Here is a 23,245-nt window from a genome sequence, read left to right as displayed (position 1 = left end):
AAGTAATTAAAAAAAAACAATTATTGTAAGTGAACAAAAGAAGGATCTGCCAAATAAATCTGTTGACATAAATGAAATTTCAGATCAGTATCATCATTAGTTACGGAGATATACCCATTTTAATTTGAAATAAAGGGAGGTAATTTGACATAAAATCAGTCCATAGTTATCTACCCTGATAGGCTCAGTCCAGCTAATGACAATAATGAAATTTCAAATAAGTCCTATAAGTACTTACTGATATAAATCCATTCTGATTACTATCAGGGGAGGTAATCAGATATAAAATAACTTCGGAACCTACAATTGGATCTGATTTGTCATGGAATCCAAGATTTATTGTTGTTGAAGATATTTTGGAAGTTTGTATCAAATAAAACCATAAATGAAGTACCTATATGGCTGCAAAAGCCAAAATAGCCAATTCTGGACCTTTAAGGGGCCATAACTCTGGAACCCATGATGGAATCTGGCCAGTTCAAGAAAGGAACCAAGATCTTGTGGTAATACAAGTTGTGTGCAAGTTTGGTTAAAATCAAATCATAAATGAAGCTGCTATTGTGCAGACAAGGTCAAAATAGCTAATTCTGGCCCTTTCAGGGCCCGTAACTCTGGAACCCATTAAGGGATCTGGCCGGTTTAAAAAAGAAACCGAGATCTTATGGTGACACAAGTTTTGTGCAAGTTTGATTAAATTCAAATCATAAATGAAGCTGCTATTGTGCAGACAAGGTCAAAATAGCTAATTCTGGCCCTTTCAGGGGCCATAACTCTGGAACCCATAATGGAATTTCGCCAGTTGAAGAAAGGATCCAAGATCTTATGGTGACACAAGTTGTGTGCAAGTTTGGTTAAAATAAAATCATAAATGAAGCTGCTATTGTGCAGACAAGGTCCAAATAGCTAATTCTGGCCCTTTCAGGGGCCATAACTCTGGAACCCATACTGGAATCTGGCCAGTTCAAGAAAGGAACCAACATCTTATGATGATACAAGTTGTGTGCCAGTTTGGTAAAAATCAAATTATAAACTAGAAAATGCTTTTGTTAAAAAGCGCATGTCTCCCCCAATGCAAAGTATTATAGGCAAGAAGTCAATAGGGGTCAGCAGCGAAAAGTCAAAGAGACACTGATGGTTGGCTGCAATAGGGATCATCTACTTGGCATGTCCAGTCATCCCGCTAAATTTCAACACTCTTGGCCTAGTGGTTCTCAAGTCACTGTTCAGGCTCCTGTGACCTTGACCTTTGATCAAGTGACCTCAAAATAAATAGGGGTCATCTACTCTGCATGTCCAATCATCCTATTAAGTTTCAACACTGTAGGTCAAGTGGTTCTCAAGTTATTTCCAAAAAATGATTTTACATGAACAGGCCACTGTGACCTTGACCTTTAATAGACTGACCCCAAAATCAATAGGGGTCATCTACTCTGCATGTTCAATCATCCTATGAAGTTTCAACATTCTTGGTCAAGTGGTTCCCAAGTTATTGATCGGAACTGGTTATCAATGTTCAGGCCTCTGTGACATTGACCTTTAACGGAGAGACCCCAAAAACAATAGGGGTCATTTACTCTGCATGAACAATCATCCTATGAAGTTTCAACATTCTGGGTCGAGAGATTCTCAAGTTATTGATTGGAAATGGTTTTCCATGTTCAGGCCCCTGTGGCCTTGGCATTTAACAGAGTGACCCTAAAATCATTAGGGGTCATCTACTCCGCATGACCAATCATCCTATGAAGTTTCATCATTCCGGGTCAAGTAGTTCTCAAGTTACTGACCGGAAATGGTTTTCAATGTTCAGGCCCCTGTGACCTTGAACTTTCACAGAGTGACCCCAAAATCGTTAAGGGTCAGCTACTCTGCATGACCAATCATCCTATTAAGTTTCAACATTCTGGGTCAAGTGGTTCTCAAGTTACTGACCGGAAATGGTTTTCAATGTTCAGGACCCTGTGACCTTGACCTTTAATGGAGTGACCCCAAAATCAATAGGGGTCATCTACTTTGCATGTACAATCATCCTATGAAGTTTCAACATTCTGGGTCAAGTGGTTCTCTAGTTATTGATCGGAAATGGTTTTCCATGTTCAGGCCCCTGTGACCTTGACCTTTGATGGAGTGACCCCAAAATCAATAGGGGTCATCTACTCTTCATGACCAATCATCCTATGAAGTTTCAACATTCTGGGTCAAGTGGTTCTCTAGTTATTGATCGGAAATGGTTTTCAATGTTCAGGCCCCTGTGACCTTGACCTTTGACGGAGTGACCCCAAAATCAATAGGGGTCATCTACTCTTCATGGCCAATCATCCTATGAAGTTTCAACATTCTGGGTCAAGTGGTTCTTTAGTTACTGATCGGAAATGGTTTTCAATGTTCAGGCCCCTGTGACCTTGACCTTTGACGGAGTGATCCCAATAACAATAGGGGTCGTCTACTCCAGCAGCCCTACAACCCTTTGAAGTTTGAAGGTTCTAGGTCAAATGGTTCTCCAGTTATTGCTCGGAAATGAAGTGTGACGTACGGACGGACAGGGCAAAAACAATATGTCTCCTGGGGGAGACATAATAAAGCTGCTATTGTGCAGACAAGGTCAAAATAGCTAATTTTGGCCCTTTCAGGGGCCATAAATCTGGAACCCATAATGGGATCTGGCCAGTTCAAGAAAGGAACCGAGATCTTATGGTGATACAAGTTGTGTGCAAGTTTGGTTAAAATAAAATCATAAATGAAACCACTATCGTGCAGACATGAAATTGTTGACGGACGCACGCACGGACGGACTGACGATGGACGAAGGGTGATCACAAAAGCTCACCTTGTCACTGTGACAGGTGAGCTAAAAACAAACAGAAAAAGTGGACCTAAACAAAAACATTAACCAAGAAATTCCAATTTTCTAAGGACAAAAAAGGGCTGTAATTCTGACAGAAAGCAAGTGAGAGTTATGGTTCTTGACCTATTTACTAATATTGATAAACAATCTGACAGGGTTTAAAACCTACTGCTCTTTTATTTCTTAAGAAAAAGTGGACTTGAACAAAAATGTTAGCCAAAGCCAATGCTAATGACCAAGTGATGATAATATCTCTATAGACTATTTTTTTTTTAATCATACAAGCTGATAAGACCTGGAAATATGTAAAAATAGCCTTGATATTGACCCACCAAGATTTGCTGAAATCTGCAGTAGTTTCAGAGAAGATATTTATTAGACAATTCAGAGAAATCGAAAAAATACGAGCCGCACCATAAGAAAACCAACATAGTGCATTTGCGACCAGCATGAATCCAGACCAGCCTGTGCATCCGTGCAGTCTATTGCAATTAGAGAAACCATTAGCGAACAGCATGGATCCTGACCAGACTGCGCAGATGCACAGGCTGGTCTGGATCCATGCTGGTCACAAATGCACTATGTTGGTTTTCTCATGGTGTGGCTCAATTATGAAGAATTGCTCAGTCAGGTTCTCAACTAGGTACTGATCATTCAAATGAAGCTTCATTCGAATCCCACCAGTAATACGGAAGAAAAAGTCTAGACAAACTTAACTGAAAAATGACCTTCAAGGTGCCATAACCCTACCAAAAATAATTCAGCTGATGAAAGTGCAAAAGATATGAGAAACTAGTCTTGATACGCACTCAGGTTGAAAAACTTTTGTGACCTCATGAAATTGTTATTTATCTGTTTTTTCTCAGTTTATAATATTTTCATGGAGCTATTCTTATCTATAGAAAATCTCTGAACTTTCTTTAGCAGTGACAGGAGCAATCACTCTTGCATATATTTCAGAAAAGTCTATGAGACAATCATGCAATGTATAATAAGCCTTTATTACAAAACATGCAAACTATTCATGTGTAAAACTTGTTTCTAGTGCTACAAATAAACAGTACTGAAGAACAACAAGTATGACATAAACATCTGGTAGTACAATATACCGCAAAAGCCAGAACTCATTAAAAATCTAAGTGAAAGTGAAAACTGAAATGTCAGAAAAAAAAGCATGTGTGAAAGCACATTAGTAGTAAAATGAATTTGTTAAAACAGCACACTAGTTGTTGTAAAATAATAAATGTGCATGCAAAAGAAACCCAAAGATGAATAAATTGTTAGGATAGCACGTGTTAGTAGTCAAACCGCTACACAATACCTGAGAACAGTCGGAAATTCTCCCTCCCTTTTGCTCAAACTCCACCTTAATATTTTCTACCTCAACACGACTCTTCTCATTGTATCCTGAACACTGTGCGTAGGTGCAGTTAGCTGAAGCCGTTTCATTCAGATTCTGACGTCTCTTTCCCCTCCGCAAACAATAATCTGGCCCGCTTATCTGACCAACACCTAAGCCACGGCTGTAACAAAAATATCAAATTTATAGCATACAATAAATTCAGATTACATACAATAAAACACAGATTGCCCGAGGTTACAAGGGTTTGAGCAAAATGTTCAAGCTATTAACCTTTACCCTGCTAAATTTCTAAAATGGACTGCTCCGTCATTCAATTTGGGCAGTATCATTTATTATTCAGATGTGCAGGCTGATCTTGGTCTGCACTGGTCGCAAAGGCAGAATCACCTGCCACCAGCAGGATAAAGGTTAAGGGTTTCCAGTGCTTAAAACACAGAAAATACAAATAAAATGACCAGGGACTATATGCATTGCTTGAGTGAACCCATGTGCTAGAGCCATCCATACTTGAATGGGCTTTATATTTCTGTAGCTGTTTGTTTAGGAACGGGCAGGGAGTTTGCACTGTTTGCAGCATGTTCTGATAATATTTCCTGCTTTTTCTATGTTCAACTTGCAAACACAATATTCAAAACCTTCAAGTATGCAAACAAAAAAATTGTCAAAATTTTTTCTCTTCACTTTTTTAGTTATTAGTTGTCTTAATTGATACTAAAATTCATGATAAAATTGGCCCCACATTCACAAAATTATTAAACAGTGTCAGCTGAGTTTTTTTTATGAAACTTTATTTGTCATTTATAGCTAAACTGTGTGTTTAAAATTACAATTATGTTAATTTTATGACTATTTCCTGGTGACTATTCAAAATTGATGGTCTGAGTCTCAATTGGAATTTAATCTTGAAGTTCTATTCAAATTTACTATTAAATTTTCAATATCAAACCCAGCTGAGACCAAAAATGTTTTGTGAGCATTCCACTTGGCTATTTCTTCACACTATTGTATCACATGGTAAACAGGTTGGCTAATCTGTGTTACTTTAGTAATCAGGCTGATTGTAACTAATGTAAACATGAACTTTGGAAAGATCATTATTTGTAAGCATTGTTAAAACTTTGACACTCATCTATATGTTCACGGAAGGTCAAAGTGTTCTTCATTTAGCAATTGGAATCCATTTTCAGTCTAAAGATCACTGCAACCTTGACCTTAAACCCTAAAACAAAAGGGGCCATCTACTAACCACCGGCAATCATCCTATGGAGTTTGATGCCTGTAAGCCAAAGCATTCTTCAGTTATCAATCGTAAACTATTTTCAGTCTCAAGGTCACTGTGACCTTGACCTCTGACAAACTGACCTTAAAAACAATAGGTTTTATCTACTGACAACAGGCAATCATCCTATGAAGTTTGATACCTGTAGGCTAAGGGTTTGGTACTCTTGCCCTAAGGGCAACTTCAACTATTTTTTTACTTGCCTGAAACCAATTTTTGGTTGCCCAAGTGTAACACAGTCATATTTATAGGTTATTAGCTTTGTATCGGGAAATATGCCCATGTTCTTCAGTAGAAATATTGCGCGACTTTAGGAGCTCAATATTCTTCCACTGAAGAACGAGTACATATTTCCCGATGCAAAGATAATAACCTTTTTATTACATACGCATCTTCATGTATAAATATCATGTAAATATCATAAATATGTTCAATAGCCTGAATAGGATTGACAATACTGAACTAAATAGAAAACTAGAAATGTGTCCATGGGACACAGATGCCCCCACTACATGACATTAAAATGACAATTTTTTCCCAGGTCAGGGGCCTACAATACTGAATGAATCCCGGACGCGAAACCCCAGGTGCACAACTGCACATGCTGACCAACATTCCTGTAACCTTTGGTGACTCTAGGTCAAATACTTTTGGAGCTACGCTCAACACAACATTAAAATGACCAATTTTTAACTAAGTCAGGGGCCATAACTCCTACACGACTGAAAGAATCCGGACGCGAAACCCCAGGTGCACAACTGCACATGCTGACCAACATTCCTGTAAACTTTGGCGACTCTAGGTCAAATACTTTTGGAGCTACCATGAGTTTAACTAAGTCAGGGGCTATAACTCCTACAAGACTGAATGAATCCGGACGCGAAACCCCAGGTGCACAACTGCACATGCTGACCAACATTCCTGTAAACTTTGGTGACTCTAGGTCAAATACTTTTGGAGCTATGCACGACACAACATTAAAATGACCAATTTTTTACTAAGTCAGGGGCCATAACTCCTACATGACTGGATGAATCCGGACGCGAAACCCCAGGTGCACAACTACACATGCTGACCAACATTCCTGTAAAGTTTTGTGACTCTAAGTCATATACTTTTGGAGCTAGGTGTGACACAACACTAAAATGACCAATTTTTACAAAGTCAGGGGCCATAACTTCTACACGACTGAATGAATCCGGACGCGAAACCCCAGGTGCGCAACTACACATGCTGACCAACATTCCTATAAAGTTTTGTGACTCTACGTCAAATACTTTTGGAGCTAGGTGCGACACAACATTCTCGGAAGGACAGACGGACGGACAGACGGACAAGGGCAAATCTATATGCACCCCCCCCCCCCCGCCCCCAAAGTGGGGGCATAAAAATAGTGCAACAACACACTGAATTACGTCACACACACGATATGAAATTCAGGCGTCAGTGTATGGAAAAATATTGATGTTTCCGGTACCAGTGTAACTTAACAGGGAATAGAAACGAGTATGTAATAAGATGAGATATTACAATGCAGTAAAGCAACAAAAACAGACGTATATGATTTTCTGAGAAGTATTTCTTGGGATCTTTCATATATCTCACTTGCCCTATGGGCAACTGTGTTTGATTTTTTGCCTGCCCACACTCCACTTTCACCTGCCCCAGGCAACAGAGCAGTCTTTAAGGTCGAGCCCTGAGGCTAAAGGGATCTTCAGTTATCGATTGGATACTGTTTTCAGTGTCAAGGCCACTGCAACCTTGACCTTTGACCTATTAACCCCAAAAACAAAAGGTGTCATCTACTGACCACTGGCAATCATCCTATTAAGTTTGATGCCTGTAGGTCAAAGCATTCTTCAGTTATCAATCGGAAACCATTTTCAGTTTCAAGGTCATTTGACCAACGGACCCCTAAAATAAAAGGGTTCCTCTAATAACCACAGGCAATCTGACACCTGTAGACCTTAGCTATCAATCTGAAATAGACATACAGACGTAAGGTCCAACTACAATAATGCCTCCTCCTTGGGGGGCATAAAAATTCTTGCCTTATATTTACACTAAATTTCTATTCCATTTCTTAACAAGATATTTTTATAAATTGCACACACTTTATTTCTTTCAATATTAGAATTTGCTTCCCAATCATTCCAAGAACTAGACAGAACAACTGCAATATCATCTAAGAAATATTCTCCCTAAATAGTTGCAAAAATAGCAGCACAATATCACTATGCGGCATTATCGTAACTCTGGCACCTTTCCTTTTGCAGTTCATACAAAATGAATGTCATAATATTCAATTTAATGAATATTGATGAAGTAAATATTGTAAAATATGACAATCCTAACTAATTCAAGGGCCATAACTCTGAAGATATTGAAGCAGTACATTACTGAATTTCTTCATGAACATAATAATAACCAGGGTACTGATGCCCGCACTTCCTGTCACTGTACATGGTTTCATGACTCTACATGAAATATTTCTAAGATAAGCCCTTTATTTGTATTTTTCACTCAGTCAAGGACCATAACTCTGGTCTGGATGAGTGAAATCCCAAAGAGAACACCAGGTGCACAACTTTGCATGCTATATAACAAACTCTAATGTTTTATGACTCTAAGTCAAAAGGTTTTGAGATACAACAGCCACAAACTATTATGCCCTTAATGCATATTTTAACTTAGTCAAGTGCCATAACTCTAGTCTTGCAGAGCAAAATCTAAAACAAAACCCCAGGTGCACAACTTCACAGGCTGAATAATATTCTTATTATGTAACATGACCCTAGGTCAAATAAGTTTTAAGGTTCGTGCAACACAAACTTTTATATATATTTTTTTTAAAACTAAATAAAGGGCCATAACATTGGTCTGGCTCAATGAAATCTCAAACAAAACCGCACTGCACATCTTCACTGGCTGAATAATATTGCTATAATGTTTCATAATCACAATATAGCTCAACTTAGAAATTTGGGGTTCTGATTAAACCATAATGAAACATAACAAGAGGGTCATGATGACCCTGGATCGCTCACCAGAGTAATATGAGCTACATGTTTCAAATGTCAAACTGATGATTTTTAGAAATTTTCTGGAAGATTTTCCGATGTACAATCAAGTAACCCCTGGGGCGGGGCCAATTTTACCCCGGGGGTCATGATTTGAACAAAGTTTGTAGAAGTCTACTAAGCAATGTTACATATCAAATATCTAAGATCTAGGCCTTCTGGTTTATTTTAAGCAAATTTATGAAGATTTCCCTATGTACCATGCAAGTAACCCCTGGGCCTGGGTCAATTTGACCATTGGCCAAGATTTGAACAAAATTTGTAGAGGTCCACTAGGCAATTCTACATTTGACATATCTAAGCTCTAGGCCTTCTGGTTTATTTTAAGAAAATTTTTCTATGTACAATCAAGCAACCATATTGGGCAGAGTCAATTTGACCCCGGGGGTCATGATTTGAACAAATTTTGTAGAAGTCTACTAGGCAATGCTACATGTCAATTACCTAAGATCTAGGCCTTCTGGTTTATTTTTAGAAATTTTTTGAAGATTTTCCTACATAAAATTAAGTGACCCCTGGGGTCATGATTTGAAAATTTTATGTAGAGGTCCACTAGGCAACGCTATATGTCAACTATCTAAGCTCTAGGCCTGGTTTATTTTTAGAAAATTTTTGAAGATTTTCCTATGTAAAATCAAGTGACCCCTGGGGCGGGGCCAATTTTACCCAGGGGGTCATGATTTGAACAAAGTTTGTAGAAGTCTTCTAGGCAATGTTACATACCAAATATCTAAGCTCTAGGCCTTCTGGTTTATTTTTAGAAAATTTTAAAGGTTTTTCTATGTACAATAAAGTAACCTCTGGGACTGGGTCATTATGACCCTGGGGGTTAAGATTTGAACAAATTTTGTAGCGATCCACTAGGCAATGCTACATGTCAAATATCTAAGCTCTAGGGCTTCTGGTTTATTTTTAGAAAATTTTGAAGATTTTTCTATGTACAATCAAGTAACCCCATGGGGCGGGGTCAGTTTGACCCCGGGATCATGATTTGAACAAAGTTTGTAGAGGTCCACTAGGCAATGCTAAATGTGAAACATCTAAGCTCTAGGCCTTCTGGTTTATTTTTAAAAAAACTTTGAAGATTTTCCTATCTATGTAAAATCAAGTGACCTCTGGGGCGGGGTCAATTTTAACCCCAGGGTCATGATTTGAACAACTTTAGTAGAGGTCCACAGGCAATGCTACATGTCAAATATCTAAGCTCTAGGGCTTCTGGTTTTTGAGAAGATGATTTTTTAAGATTTTCCTATGTAAAATCAAGTGACCCCTAGGGCGGGGTCAATTTTTAACCCGGGGTCATGATTTGAACAAAATTGGTAGAGGTTCACTAGGCAATGCTTCACACCAAATATCTAAGCTCTAGGGCTTCTGGTTTTTGAGAAGAAGATTTTTAAAGTTTTTCCTTTCGGTTGCCACGGCAACCAGAGTTCTGCATGAAATTCAATTCTTTGAACAAGTTTTGTAGAGCTTCACCCAAGGAACATTCCTGTGAAGTTTGGGAGAAATTGGCCAAGCGGTTTATGAGGAGATGTTGTTTAAAGTAAAAGTTTACGGACGCCGGACAACGGACGATGGACAGTGAGTGATCCTAATAGCTCACCCGAGCCTTTGGCTCTGGTGAGCTAAAAACAACACAGTGTTATTGAAGGAATCAATGAATAAATCCAGATCATTTTATATTCTTATATACCAATTTATTGACAATATATTACCTATCTTCAAAAAAAACTACCAAAAAACAAAACAAATCAATTCAAGACAAGAAAGATGGCAGTGATTTGTTTATCGTTAAACCAAACTCCTGATAGTCAACCAGTTCAAAAAGGAAGATTCAAAGTCTGGTTAAGAGCCATTTAGCAGATTCAAAGATGGAGAATGCTTAAAAGAACAGAGTACATGTACATTTGTACTCTATTAAAAACACATTACTCCCAAGGTCAAGATAATTAATGGTCAAACTGAACTTGGACAAATTCATTCCGAAATTAAAATTTTGCCGACATCAGATAAATGCTTTATCATGGCACTGTCAGGTCTACTGGCAGTCCCATTTAATTCTTTGTAACAGTCACACCTGTGCAAAAGATCACCTGTGAACAGAGATCACCTGGCTCTAAGGACCGCTAGCTTAATTTTACATTCTAACCTCTGTATAAAAACAAACTGCAAATAAAGGTCATCTGTGGCTGTCCTAAAAGTCATCCGACTTCACCTATTGTCTCATTACGTACACAGATCGCATTTATGCATTCGTTTCAACTCTTACCAAGTACCATATGTGGTATTTATGCGTCAAAAGATAATAGCCCAGTATGCCGGGGTCGTAGATATGCGCTCACCGCCTGTTAGTACTGTATGCTGCATGATGTTATTTTACAGTTTATAACAGTACGAATGATTTGACTTCTGTAAAAGATCTTTAGTTCTTTCTGCCAATTTCAAACAATGAAAATATTTTACACAAAAGACTTTTCACACATGTAAGCAAATCGAATAAATAATCAAAGGCCTGAATGGCCTGAGTCGGCTAATGATTGATGTACTGACAGTATAGTCTACCAGTTTCAGTTTGTTTTTAGTTTTTTTCTTAAAATTTCATAACACAGCTCGATATTTACCCAAAATATTATATCCGGATACGATTACACTTTTCTCCAGTTTGAACAATATATTTTACAAATTGTGATGATACGAAGACATTTAGCAGCAATTGGCAGTATCTGACATTGAAGTTTACGGTTAAATTACCTCTTATTTAAATCTTTTTATAAAAAAGTTGTTTCGTTTCGCCAAACATAGACGATCTACTTTCGATTTCAAAAACTACAAGAAAATACAATTTAATGTTTCGCCGATTTGTTTATTTCTCGAAAAATAAGAATTAAAATCATTTTTAATATCAATAGTAACTAAACAAACCAGTAAGAGCTTCTTCTTCCGATAATTTATCCGTTTACTGACTGCAAAATTCAACCCACGCAAAGTTTATAGAAATCATACGATGCGTGTTTACGTTCAATGTTGGAGAATTAAGGCTGATCGGCTATGTTATCTAACGCATCCAGACGATTCAGATTTTGTTTTTAAAAAAGCATTGTGTGCGTTTCTGTAATTTTATATACGTTTTTATACGCTTAGAAATTATTAGACATGCGTATTTGCATTATTTCTATACGTAATTTACGCTAATACGCATCTTATCTGGAGCCCTGCTGGAACTATTTTTTGTCTTTCGCTGGATGTTACCCAAGCTTTGTAAGCCTGCGCAATTCTTAAAATGCACATTTATGCTTAATGAGTTACATTCGAGAATTGCACAATTACAAGTCATAAATATGACAGATTACATCGTATATTGGTCATAGCAAAGGGAATTGACACAACTTAACTTCATTCATGCAGTGAACTGTTTGAAATTTGAGAAATCTAATGGAACTACATCCCTTCACATGTTATTCGGTCCATTTAGAGAATCGTTGGATAGCAAGGACTCGTCAAAAGGCTTTCAGCCTTTAGCCGACTCAAAAATATTTATAATTTTTACATGAATTTTCAATCGATTTATCACTAAATTATCAGCCAATTTTCTTCCAGAATATTGACAGATAGTAGGCAGGACGAGTCTCGGATTTTGACTCGAATGATAACACTTCATTAGCAAAATTAGTGTCACTTCATGAAAATGAAAACTAGAGCTGCTTTTGAGAAAAGCTCATGTCTCACACAACTGCCTAATCATCTAAATAGTAAGTCAGTCTACCGTTTACTAACTACAAATATACCTTTTAAGAGTAAAAAGTCTGATTTTGGGTAATTCAAGGGCCATAATTCTGAAAAGCCCTGGGCGATTTGGCAAGTTAATGAACTTGGCCGAGGAGTTATGGTTAAAAACATTTGGTCAAGTTTGGTAAAGATCGGTTGAGAACTGTTCGACATAGAGCGCAGACAAGAGTAAAAAGGCCGATTTTCGGTAATTCAAGGGCCATAATTCCGAAGTGCCTGGGCCAATTTGGCTATTTATCTAATTTGGTCGTGGACTTACGGCCAAACACATTTTTTCAAATTTGGTGAAGATAGTATGAGAACTGTTCAACTTAGAGCGCGGACAAGAGTAAAAAGGCTGATTTTCGGTAATTGAAGGGCCATAATTCTGAAGTGCTCGGGCTGATTTGGCTAGTTATCAAACTTAGCCAAGGACTTTTGGTCAAACACATTTTGTTCAAGTTTGGTGAAGATCGGATGAGAAATATTCGACTTAAAACGCGGACAAGAGTAAAAAGGCCAATTTTCGGTAATTCAAGGGCCATAATTCCGAAGTGCGTTCGCCGATTTGGCTAGTTATCGAACTTGGTCTAGGTCTTATGGTCAAACACACTTTGTTTTAAGTTTGGTGAAGATCGGATGAGAAATATTTGACTTAGAGTGCGGAGAAGATTTGTGACAGACACACACACAGACAGTAAATCAATATGTCTCCCACACCACTGTTTAGTGGGAGACATAATTAACCAGATTCATGGACTAGGAACATTTTAGCAATAACTGATTTATGAATAAATATAAAACTATCAAATAATGGCTGTTTTTCTATGTCCAATTCTTCTCGAATACTGTAGTTTTCCATAATTATGTGAATTCAATGGCCTTTAAAATGTTTTTGCCAATTAACATAATAGTAAATTTTACTCATTAAATTCTCTTGCAGTTTTAAGAACTTCAATTTATTGATCATAAGGTAGTGTCATTAAGTGACTTTGTCTCATATTGATCAAAGGATCCAGAGATCTTATTGATTATTGATTACTGGTATCAGTAAAAACCATTGGGCATACAGAGCAGATAAAGGGATTAGTGGCTTAGGAATGTATTGAAAAAGTGGTTACAGGTATTAATGAGTTAAGATCTACCGAATCTAAACAGCCTGTCTGATTTGATTACACCTTTTAAGACTACACAACCTGCCTGTTTACTAATGCACTAAGTAGTCTACATATATGTATTTTTGCTGCATTATTCCTTGCACATACATTCAGTGATCTCACATAGCAGTCTAATGCAGCATAATAAAGGTTCTCCAGTTCCAAGCACTGTCCTAGTAAATTCAGGGCAGTTTCAAGGTGCCCAAGGTTATGATTACTCTTAACGCAATCAACAAGTCCTTCAAGTGCCAACTGCTGGCCTGCTGGTCTCTGAAGGTGACCGTATGTCTTGTACTGTAGGAAGTAGATGTACGGGAGAGAATCGACCACAGACCAATCCATCCAAAAATCATGTCCGTGAAGCATGTCTTCTTGTGTTGCTCTAAACATCTCATATTGCAGTTCATGTGGGACACAGTTAATTTCACATGGTATAAATCTAACACAAAATGCTGTAATGTGTTTAACAAGTTCCTCATTTCCAGTGTCAGATCTATTGAAGAATTCCAATCGTAACGATAAAGTTTCGAGATCTCTACATGTACAAACAGCTTCAACAGTTTTCAGCTCATACAAGTCTTCAGTATTCCTCAAAACATGTTCTGCCCTTTCGAAATCACCAGTACAATATAATGCTGATGCAAATTTCAGTCTGCCAGATGATACATCTGAATTCAATCCTACCGAAAACCAGCCCTGTGCTTCTTGTGATACAGTTCTGTCAGCTTGTATGTCATGTGATGCAATAGCAGAGGCTAATGAAGAACACAGAAAAGGTATAAGGAGCTTGTATGCTGATTTTTCCAAACTATTGAGGGCTTTTCCAATATACCTTCTAGCCAGTGTGTAAACAAACGATCTACTGTGTTCCATCTGACCTCCCCGATGTACTAATTCTTTCAAATGAAATTTATGACGTATAGCGATTTGTATAGCCATGTGCTTTAGTAGTTTTGAAGATATACAGGAGTGAATATAGTCTTGCAATGGGTAACACTGACGTCCTTGCATCTTTGCCTTAAGTCTTGCACCAAGATCATCTATAGGAATCTCTAGAAGGGTACGAACGTCACTTTGTTCAATGTTTTGCAGGATTTCCTGAAGTCTATGTTTGGTTGCAGGTGGAAGTTTTCCAGCCATCAGATTATTTTCAGGTGTTATGAAATGTGGACAGTTTTCTCGTGTAATACAGTTCTGCAATGCTAGAAGGCAATGCTTTAAACATCCAAGTAAATTCTGCTCCTCCCATACATCTGACAGTGTATCCTCAATACAATAAAACAAAACAGTTTTACACATGAAACTTGAAAGGACACCGTCACATTTTGGTTTTATGAATGTTTTAAGAATCATCTTCATCAGAATGTAACATCTAATTTGTGTGATGTTTAAACTGAACATGAGACATCTCTCAGCAAGGGAAGTAGATATTCTCCATTCAAATGTTTCATTCTGACCACTCTTGCTGCTTACTGGAACAAGAAAACATCCTGTAGTCTCACAATATCTCTTCATTTCCTCTGTAGGCCATCCTCCTACACATGGCCTCTCCAACCATGGTTCGGCTTCTGCAGGCCATGATTTAGAGTACCATGCTAAAACATTATCTTCAGCATCAAAACCTGGTACTTCTTTAAAGGCATGGGCAGGTCCATTTCTATACTGATTTCCTAAAAGCAATGGATCAAAATGTGAGTTTTTCATCAGCAGCCTTCCTTTTCCATCTATACCAGAAGATCTGCCAGATTCAGTGGCAGTGACAACAAGAGGAACATCTGGTCGAAGAAGTTGTAAAAGACAGTAACCTGGTGATGTGGACTCATCCTGGACCATTAATACATTCTCCTTTCCAAATTGCCAATCTTTCCAGTCCTGTATCACATTCAAGTTGTGTAAACTGAAGAGTGAATCAATGTCGGAGTCAAGCTCCAAGGTCGTTGAACCTTCTGATTGGCTGCCAAAATTATAGGTGATGACGTTTTTGCCCAGTAACCTGTGAGTAGTGGTGTCAACAGTTTCCATCAACATAAATATCCTCCTCCTCTTCAGCACCATCTTCTCAGTAACACCGATATCACTGAGAACTTCTGATAGTTTCAGTGAAATAGTTTTATCATTGGGAACTTGAGACATCCTGAAAGAACAAACCGAACAACTTAAATGCTTTTCTTTCTTCTGTGATTCTATGATAAATTGTTTTTTTTTTACTTTTTCATCTTTAAACTGTATTTTTAAACAAATAACTTCTTAAGTACAGACTGAAATTCTCCTCATTCATCATGGATACATTGTGGCACTATTTTATGTTCTTAATTATCCATTGTAATAAATTAACTCAGTAGCTCCATCCAAGGTCGAAAAAAAATGCATAAAACATGCAATTTAAATCGAGGGACTGTAACTCTTCAAAAACTACAAATCAAATAGGTATTGTTATTCCAATTATATATATGTATCTGCAGGCACAACAGAGATCAGCTCAGCACCTGCATCTCAGGGTAAATTAAACTAAATCACTAATGCCTCAGACAGTCAGAAAAACTATATTTGATGCATAAACATTCAAGGCAAGATAAAACATTCAAGGCAAGGTTACATAGAAAATTAATATTTTACCTCTAAGTGTACTTGTGACAAACATCAATGTTAACCAAAAAATCTGATATTCCAGTGATAAACTTTAACAAATATTTTTTAATGTAGAGGAAAGAAATCCCCGTATCTAAAATCAGACCAGGAAAGCTAGAAATTAATTTATTATATAGTAAATCTAACAAGATTAGATAAACATATAGGTTATCTTTTTATCTGTACCAGTATTCAAAGTAACTGATTGTAAATAATGAAATCTACAATCATGTAGGGTGCACATTCCTTGATTTACACCACTTTATCAAAAAATTATTAACAGAGAGCAATATTTAAAATAAATTAAAAACAAGACAGCCATAAGGGCCATACGTTGCCCATCTGATGTAACTTAACCAGACTGAGTGTTTCTATATTCATTTCAATTATTGATCTGTTGTTCATAATTAAACAATATTTTCCACAACATAAGTCATTTCCAATACATAAATCAAAGGTGCATTATCATAGATATACTGTTTTCAGTCAATGCTTAACCAAGAAAATACTCTTCATCCCTGGAGATAGAGCCAACAACCTCACAGTCTGAACACTTGTTCTCTATATACTAATATAACATTATATTTCCCGTATTATAAAATTTATAAATTTAAATGAGACTTACCTTGGTTGAAGTGGAGATTTATTTTCCAATCGTACGTTGTACAATAGACGAAGAAGTAATAAACGTCGTTAAGTATAATTTTAGACAAATTATAAAAAAAAAAAAAAAAAAAAAAAAAAAGAAACTTGAACTTTATCTACTTCATTAGACAAATTATCAGTAATAAACCGATCTATGATCTATGATCAGTTTTTTTTACAAAATTCACTTTCGTTTTTTCGCCTGTCACCATAAAACGGAAACTGCCTTGCGCATACGAGGAACCTCTCAATTAAACAGAATGGACATTCTTTTTGCGAAAAAGAATTAGGAACTTACCAGATTTCTTTTCATGCTGAATCAAGGGGATGTCTTCATGTACCATAATATACACACTTCTATTTTCTCAAGACTGGACAGATACTTTTTCATCGGCTATGTTTCTTTTAAGATTTGAGGGTCAGTTATGTGTTGTAACCAATTTGAAAAAGTGTTTCATTTTTAGACAGAGCTGAGTGGAGTTGTGGAATATTCTTGCACAAATTAAAATACTGCACAGTTTTAAGCAGATACGTTTTAATACTGAAGCTGCACATTAATTGCTCAAAAAAAAATAAAAAAAAATTGTCAGGCATATCTGTTTGTTCTACACATTATTATCACTGCTTATAGAATAGGGGGTAGAAAGTTAAAGTCACACAGACATAATTGCAGGTCATACGGTGACTTTCCAGCTGTTGGTTTTAGAAGATGACCCAAGGTGTCCCTCTGGGCTTTTTTAGGTATGGGCACTTACAGTAGGCAGATTCCCCATCCTTCCTAAAGCCAGCTTGATGTCTGTATGAGAGAAATCAACACCCTAAGTGAGATTTCTCACCCACAGCAGCGATGGTCAAGTGATTCAAAGGCAACAACCTTATCCATTTATGCAATGAGGTAAAATGGAAATGCATCAGATGCAAACGTAAAGGCATCATAAGAGTTCTGTCACTAACAGTTCACCACTAACATCTTGACACCAAGGTCAGAAGTATAAACTTCCTACAAAGTTTGAGACAGAATTTGTCACGTTACCTCAACATTCTACATCTATGTTCCTGAAGCCTTGCAGCTGCACTATCTAAATCTCTCACTTCTTTACTGCTCCATAACCTTTCTGCAGTCGCAGAAGCTCGTGGCCTAAAATAACAGGAAAACAAGTAAGAATGATAAACAAAGACCTGATTAATTATGCATATTTTGTGAAAGTGCATAGTCAAATGCAAAAACATATTTTTCATTACACGATGTACTGTCAGATAGTAGCTTTGTACATATTATTTTCCTTTATCTTAAAGAAGTCAAGAAACTGAGGAGCAAAATTTTGACCTTTTGACTTTGCTTCTGACCAAGTTTGGTGAACAACAATTAAGAAGATAACCCTTACCCTGCTGAATTTCTATAATGAACTTGTACATCTTTAAATTTGGAGAGTACCATTAACTGTTAAAAGGGGTGCATACCAAAACGCTATTGACTGAATGGCGAACAATGCAGAACATGTTCAGACTGCATGATTTGCACTGGTCTGCACTGGTTGCAAAGGCAGAATCACTTACCGCCAGCAGGCTAAGGGTTAATTAAAAGCAATTTAAAGCCTTTTCCATTCTTGATCTGATAGCCCTTAAATAAGTAACCATGACAGCAGACCTAAGATTGGTCCAAACTAGCGTGCTACAGATCAACTTTGGTCACAATTCTGCAAACATCTTGAAAGCAGTTTGTGAATAGAAGTTGTTTTAAGTTGTTGTTTTTTCTTCTATTTTTAGCTCTGGCGGCCAAAATGAACAGAACCATCTGAACTAAATAAGACAAGGATGTAATGGAAAAAGTTTGGTGTAGATCCATCAAGCGGTTTATAGAAAGAAGTTGGTTAAGGCTTTTCTACTTTCAGCCATGGCAGCCCCTCAAAGGGGTCAACTGGAACTTGAAAGAGGACCATACCAGGATGTTACAGACTAAGTTTTGTCCAGATCAAACCTTAATGAGAAGAACTTGTTTAAAGTTTTTTTCCCCTCTATTTTTAGCTTAGGTAGCCAATACAAATCATTCCACAAAATGTGAAAGATGCTACAGTCCAAGTTTAATGAAGATCCATGCAGTTGTTCATGAGAAAATGTTGTTTAAATGTTTGTCTATTTTTAGCCCTGCTGTCCCCTTAAAGAGACTGAATTGAACCATCTGAAAACATAAATTTAAGAAAAATCCATGGTGAAGATGCATCAATCTGTTCATAAGAAAATGTTGTTTGAAATTTTACTATTTTCAGCTTTGGTTGCCCTAAAATGGGCCAAGGGGAACCATTCAAACAATTTAGATAAAGAACTACACAAGGGGCTACAGATCAGAATCTTTTATAAGTAAACCACTCTCCCATAAAGGTCTCTTTAATAGCACTTTCTGAAAATTTTTACAATATCTTTTATCTCTGACTCTAAGCAACAGTAAAAGGGGAAGCCACAGAAAAAGTGGATTTTTTTAATGGATCCATTGATATCTTTTTTCAAAAATGGAATGAGAAATGTTTAGTCTCAACAGATTTTTTTTAGTCTAGTGATTCACGAGAAGAAGTCGTTTAAAGTTTTTGTTTAAAAGGAACCTAGCAGAAGCATTTGAACAAACTTGAGAGATGTTACAGATTAAGTTTAGTGTAGTTCTGACTAGTAATTCCCCCAGCAGAAGATATAAAATATATTGATGCTGGACGACAGACCATCCACCTGTACTAATATCTGAAGTGAGTAAAACAAGGCAGTCTGGGCCGCCATTGTTATGGACAGAGAAAGGGTTTATGGTATTGGGTGGAACCATTAAACAATCAAGTTGTGACCTTGACCTTAAGCTGGCAGGGGTGAATTTTGAATTCTGCACATTGTCTTGATAAATGGAATAATACAGCCAAGTCATATTAAAATCCTTCAAGGGGTTAAGGAGATACAGAGTGTTGTGACCTTGACCTTGAACCAACAAGGCTGACTCATGAGTTCTGCACATCGTCTTGATAAGGTGATTGATTGACTTAAGTTTCATGAAAATCCTTCAAGGGGTTTAGGAGATACAGAGCGAACACAAAATGGAAGGCCCAAACCTTTGACCTTGACTTGTGACCTTGATCTTAAGCCAACATGGCTGATTCATGAGTTCTGCACATCGTCTTGATGAGGTTATTTTATTACCAAAGTTTCTTGAAATTCCTTCAAGGGGTTTAGGAGATACAGAGCGGACACACAATGGAAGGCTCAAACATCTGAACCAGAGTTGTGACCTTGACCTTGAGCTAACATGCTTGACTCATGAGTTTTGCACATCATCTTCATGAGATGATCATTTGACCCAAGTTTCATCAAAATCCTTAAAGGGGTTTAGGAGATACAATACGGATACAAAATGGAAGGCCCAAACCTTTGACCTTGACTTGTGACCTTGACCTTGAGCCAACATGGCTGACTCATAAGTTCTGCACATCGTCTTGATAAGGTGATCATTTGACCCAAGTTTCATGATTATCCTTCAATGGGTTTAGGAGATATAGAGCGGACACAAAATTGAAGGCTCAAACCTTTGACCTGAGTTGTGACCTTGACCTAACATGGCTGATTCATATTTATTTATTTTGTTGGATTTAACGTCGCACCGACACATGATAGGTCATATGGCGACTTTCCAGCTTTAATGGTGGAGGAAAACCCCAGGTGCCCCTCCGCGCATTATTTAATCACGAGTGGGCACCTGGGTAGAACCACCAACCTTCTGTTAGCCAGCTGGATGGCTTCCTCACATGAAGATACCAATGCCCCGAGTGAAGCTCGAACCCACATCGATGAGGGGCAAGTGATTTAAAGTCAGCTACCTTAACCACTCGGCCACGGAGGCCCCTGGCTGACTCATAAGTTCTGCACATCCTCTTGAAGAGGTGATCATTTGACCCAAGTTTCATGATTATCCTCCAAGGGGTTTAGGAGATACAGAGCGGACATGAAATAAAAGGCTCAAACCTTTGACCTTGAGCCGACATGGCTGACTCATGGGTTCTGCACATCGTCTTGATTAGGTGATCATCTGACCAAAGTTTCATGAAAATCTTTCCAGGGGTTTAGGAGATACAGAGTGGACACAAAATGGAAGGCTCAAACCTTTGACCTTGAGTTGTGACCTTGAACGTGAGCCGACATGGCTGACTCATGGGTTCTGCACGTCGTCTTGATGAGGTGATCATTTGACCCAAGTTTCATGAAAATCCTTCAAGGGGTTTAGGAGATACAGAGCAGGCACGAAATGTTACTGATGGACAGACAGAAGGACAGATGGAGACCATTCACTCATGGGGGGGATTAACAAAAGCACCTAAATGTCGATTACCTCTACAAAAAGCATTGTTTTAAATTTCTATCTTACTTCTATGTATTTTTTTGGTTTCTTCACTATTTGGACCTTTCTTTCTAAGGTAATTGGCTTTTCACATCCCGAGTGTTTACAGCTAATAATTTACAACTGAACATATTTTGAAAAACTCACCACAGAGTAGTCATTAGATTTTCGTTATCTATATACTCCGCCCACAGACAAGCCTCTCCCCCTAAAACTTTACTCTCGTCTATGTTGAATCCTGAAACAAACACACAAAAACTCCATTATAGCCAAACATATGTCAGTCTGTGACATGCCTGATACTACTTTAAGAAATAGGAAGACAGAATTTGTCTGACATACTTGATATATTGCCATTTAATGTTACAAGACAAGAGCAGCTTGGTGACAAATGAGCTAATAAACATTTTATATTTAGTCACAATATCTGACAGTATGCCCAAAAGAAACTTAATTACCCTTAGTAGAAAGTTAAGTACCCACATCCACCACTGCAAGGAAAAAACAAGTAGGTGTGTATCCAGAAAAGGCTTTTGGCACCATTGCAAAGGTTTATAATGAAAGAGGATTTTTAGAGGCTAAAAAAAAGCTTTTGTAAATACTGAAGGAAGTATTTTTGTCTCACAGTTATCAAATTCTTCCCTGTATACTGTAAAATCATTAAATTTCGTGGGCATGAAATTTCTTGGTTTTGGTCAAAACGGCAATTTCGTGGGGATATGAATTCGTGGATTTCAACTTTTGAACATAAAATGAATGGGAATTTTACGTGTTCGTTGGGATTAATTTCGTGGAATGACTCAACCACGAAATCCACGAAAATTAGTCCCCCACGAATATTAATGATTTCACAGTATTCAGTTTAAAGTGACAGGAAAATCAATGTACGCCTGACTTAGTTTTGAAGGGCAGTACACCACGGACCTCCCTCAGGATCTATATATATCTAAAAACTGGTTTTCATGTATTGCTTTAGTTGCTTTAGTGGGGTTTGTTTCCATACTCGGTAACCCTACACAACATTTCGTCAACAGTTTATTAGCTGTAGATACAATACACCCTTTATAAACAAACCTCCTCCACCCTTACATTTATAAAAACTATCTCAAAATAAGCATTATACAGGCCCGAAGGCAGAAATATTTGTTTGTGTGGCACAAGTTCAGAACAAAGGCTCAAATACAGGTATGACATGGTGGCCTCTGGTACATTTTTAGGTATCATCCTCATTTTAGAGGGGTCAGGGTGCACTGCCCCTGGAAAAAATATGAAATGACCATGGCCTCTGGTGCATTTTTTTTGTCTAAATTTTGAGAAAAATATTATTCCTTTACAAAAATAGTTATGACTGTAACTTAGATGAGTACAGTTCATTCCTCAGCTTACTTGGGGGCACGCCCCCTCTGCTAGTAGTATGAGTGGGATTTATGCCGTATACGGACATATGAAATTTAAAGGCCTTAAAGACCCTCTTTTGCAAAAAAAGCAATGCCCCCTCCCCAGGAACTCTATGGAGGTATATGGTAAAGTATGTCTTTTCCTCGAGAACAGAAAGCAAGAAATGGCAACCATTCCTTTGCATCAGTGCTGCTGTCTTCCATGTGATATCAAATGTGTAATATTTGAATAAGCTGTAAATACTTTTTTAAAACTACATGAAAATTGCAATTAATTTGTAAAATAAACATTACCGTTAAACACTTTGCTGGTCATGTCTTTATTTCAAATACAAAATGTACTTTCATGTTAGAAAAATCATTACATATACTAGCATTATATAAATAGTTGTGGACCCACATACACCAACACTGCATGTCTGAATTTTAAACTGAAAGCTGTTCGCATATACACTGCAATTTGAACAAAACAGAACTAAAGTTGTTTTGATGTTGCAGAATAAAATAACAGACAGTCAAATTTGGATAATAAAGAAAAACCTGTATTAAGCACCCAGCAACACAATCTGGTTGTTCAAGGCAGTTAGCTGCTTTAGACAAGCTGGACATAGAACAAAAAGTCAATTTGAAAAGATAGCTGACTGGCTGCTTAATACAGGTGGCCGCTTAGGCTGCTTCATCAATGTCAACTACATTAGCATCTTTGCGTTCTATTTACCTATT

The 23,245-nt window shown here is 37.4% G+C and overlaps 2 protein-coding genes across 8 annotated transcripts in view; both read right to left on the bottom strand.

Annotated features, from left to right (window-relative positions):
* Positions 1-23,245, bottom strand: part of LOC123548818 (uncharacterized) — a 166,952-nt gene that overhangs the window by 12,189 nt on the left and 131,518 nt on the right. For 6 of the 7 annotated variants that reach the window (XM_045336373.2, XM_045336378.2, XM_045336379.2 and 3 more), the window contains 3 exons: positions 21,273-21,363; positions 17,793-17,897; positions 4,164-4,365 (listed from right to left, as the gene is read on the bottom strand). In XM_045336373.2, the coding sequence (XP_045192308.2) occupies positions 4,164-4,365; positions 17,793-17,897; positions 21,273-21,363 (398 nt within the window). The remainder of the gene's footprint in view (positions 1-4,163; positions 4,366-17,792; positions 17,898-21,272; positions 21,364-23,245) is intronic. The other variant, XM_045336380.2, reaches the window with a different exon arrangement.
* On the bottom strand, positions 11,439-17,525 carry LOC123548819 (uncharacterized). Its single transcript, XM_045336381.2, has 2 exons — positions 16,103-17,525; positions 11,439-15,620 (listed from the first exon to the last, which is right to left on the bottom strand). The coding sequence occupies exon 2, from the start codon at positions 15,617-15,619 to the stop codon at positions 13,517-13,519; it is 2,103 nt and encodes a 700-aa protein (XP_045192316.2). The 5' UTR covers position 15,620; positions 16,103-17,525; the 3' UTR covers positions 11,439-13,516.

This window comes from Mercenaria mercenaria, chromosome 6, assembly GCF_021730395.1.
Source record: "Mercenaria mercenaria strain notata chromosome 6, MADL_Memer_1, whole genome shotgun sequence".
Classification (NCBI taxonomy): domain Eukaryota; kingdom Metazoa; phylum Mollusca; class Bivalvia; order Venerida; family Veneridae; genus Mercenaria; species Mercenaria mercenaria.
The sequence above is the reverse complement of the archived record's forward strand: the minus strand, read 5'-3'. Positions and strand labels throughout refer to the sequence as shown.

Excerpts from the sequence above, each read along its gene's own strand:
- LOC123548819 (XM_045336381.2), bottom strand. The coding sequence starts at position 15,619 with ATGTCTCAAGTTCCCAATGATAAAACTATTTCACTGAAACTATCAGAA.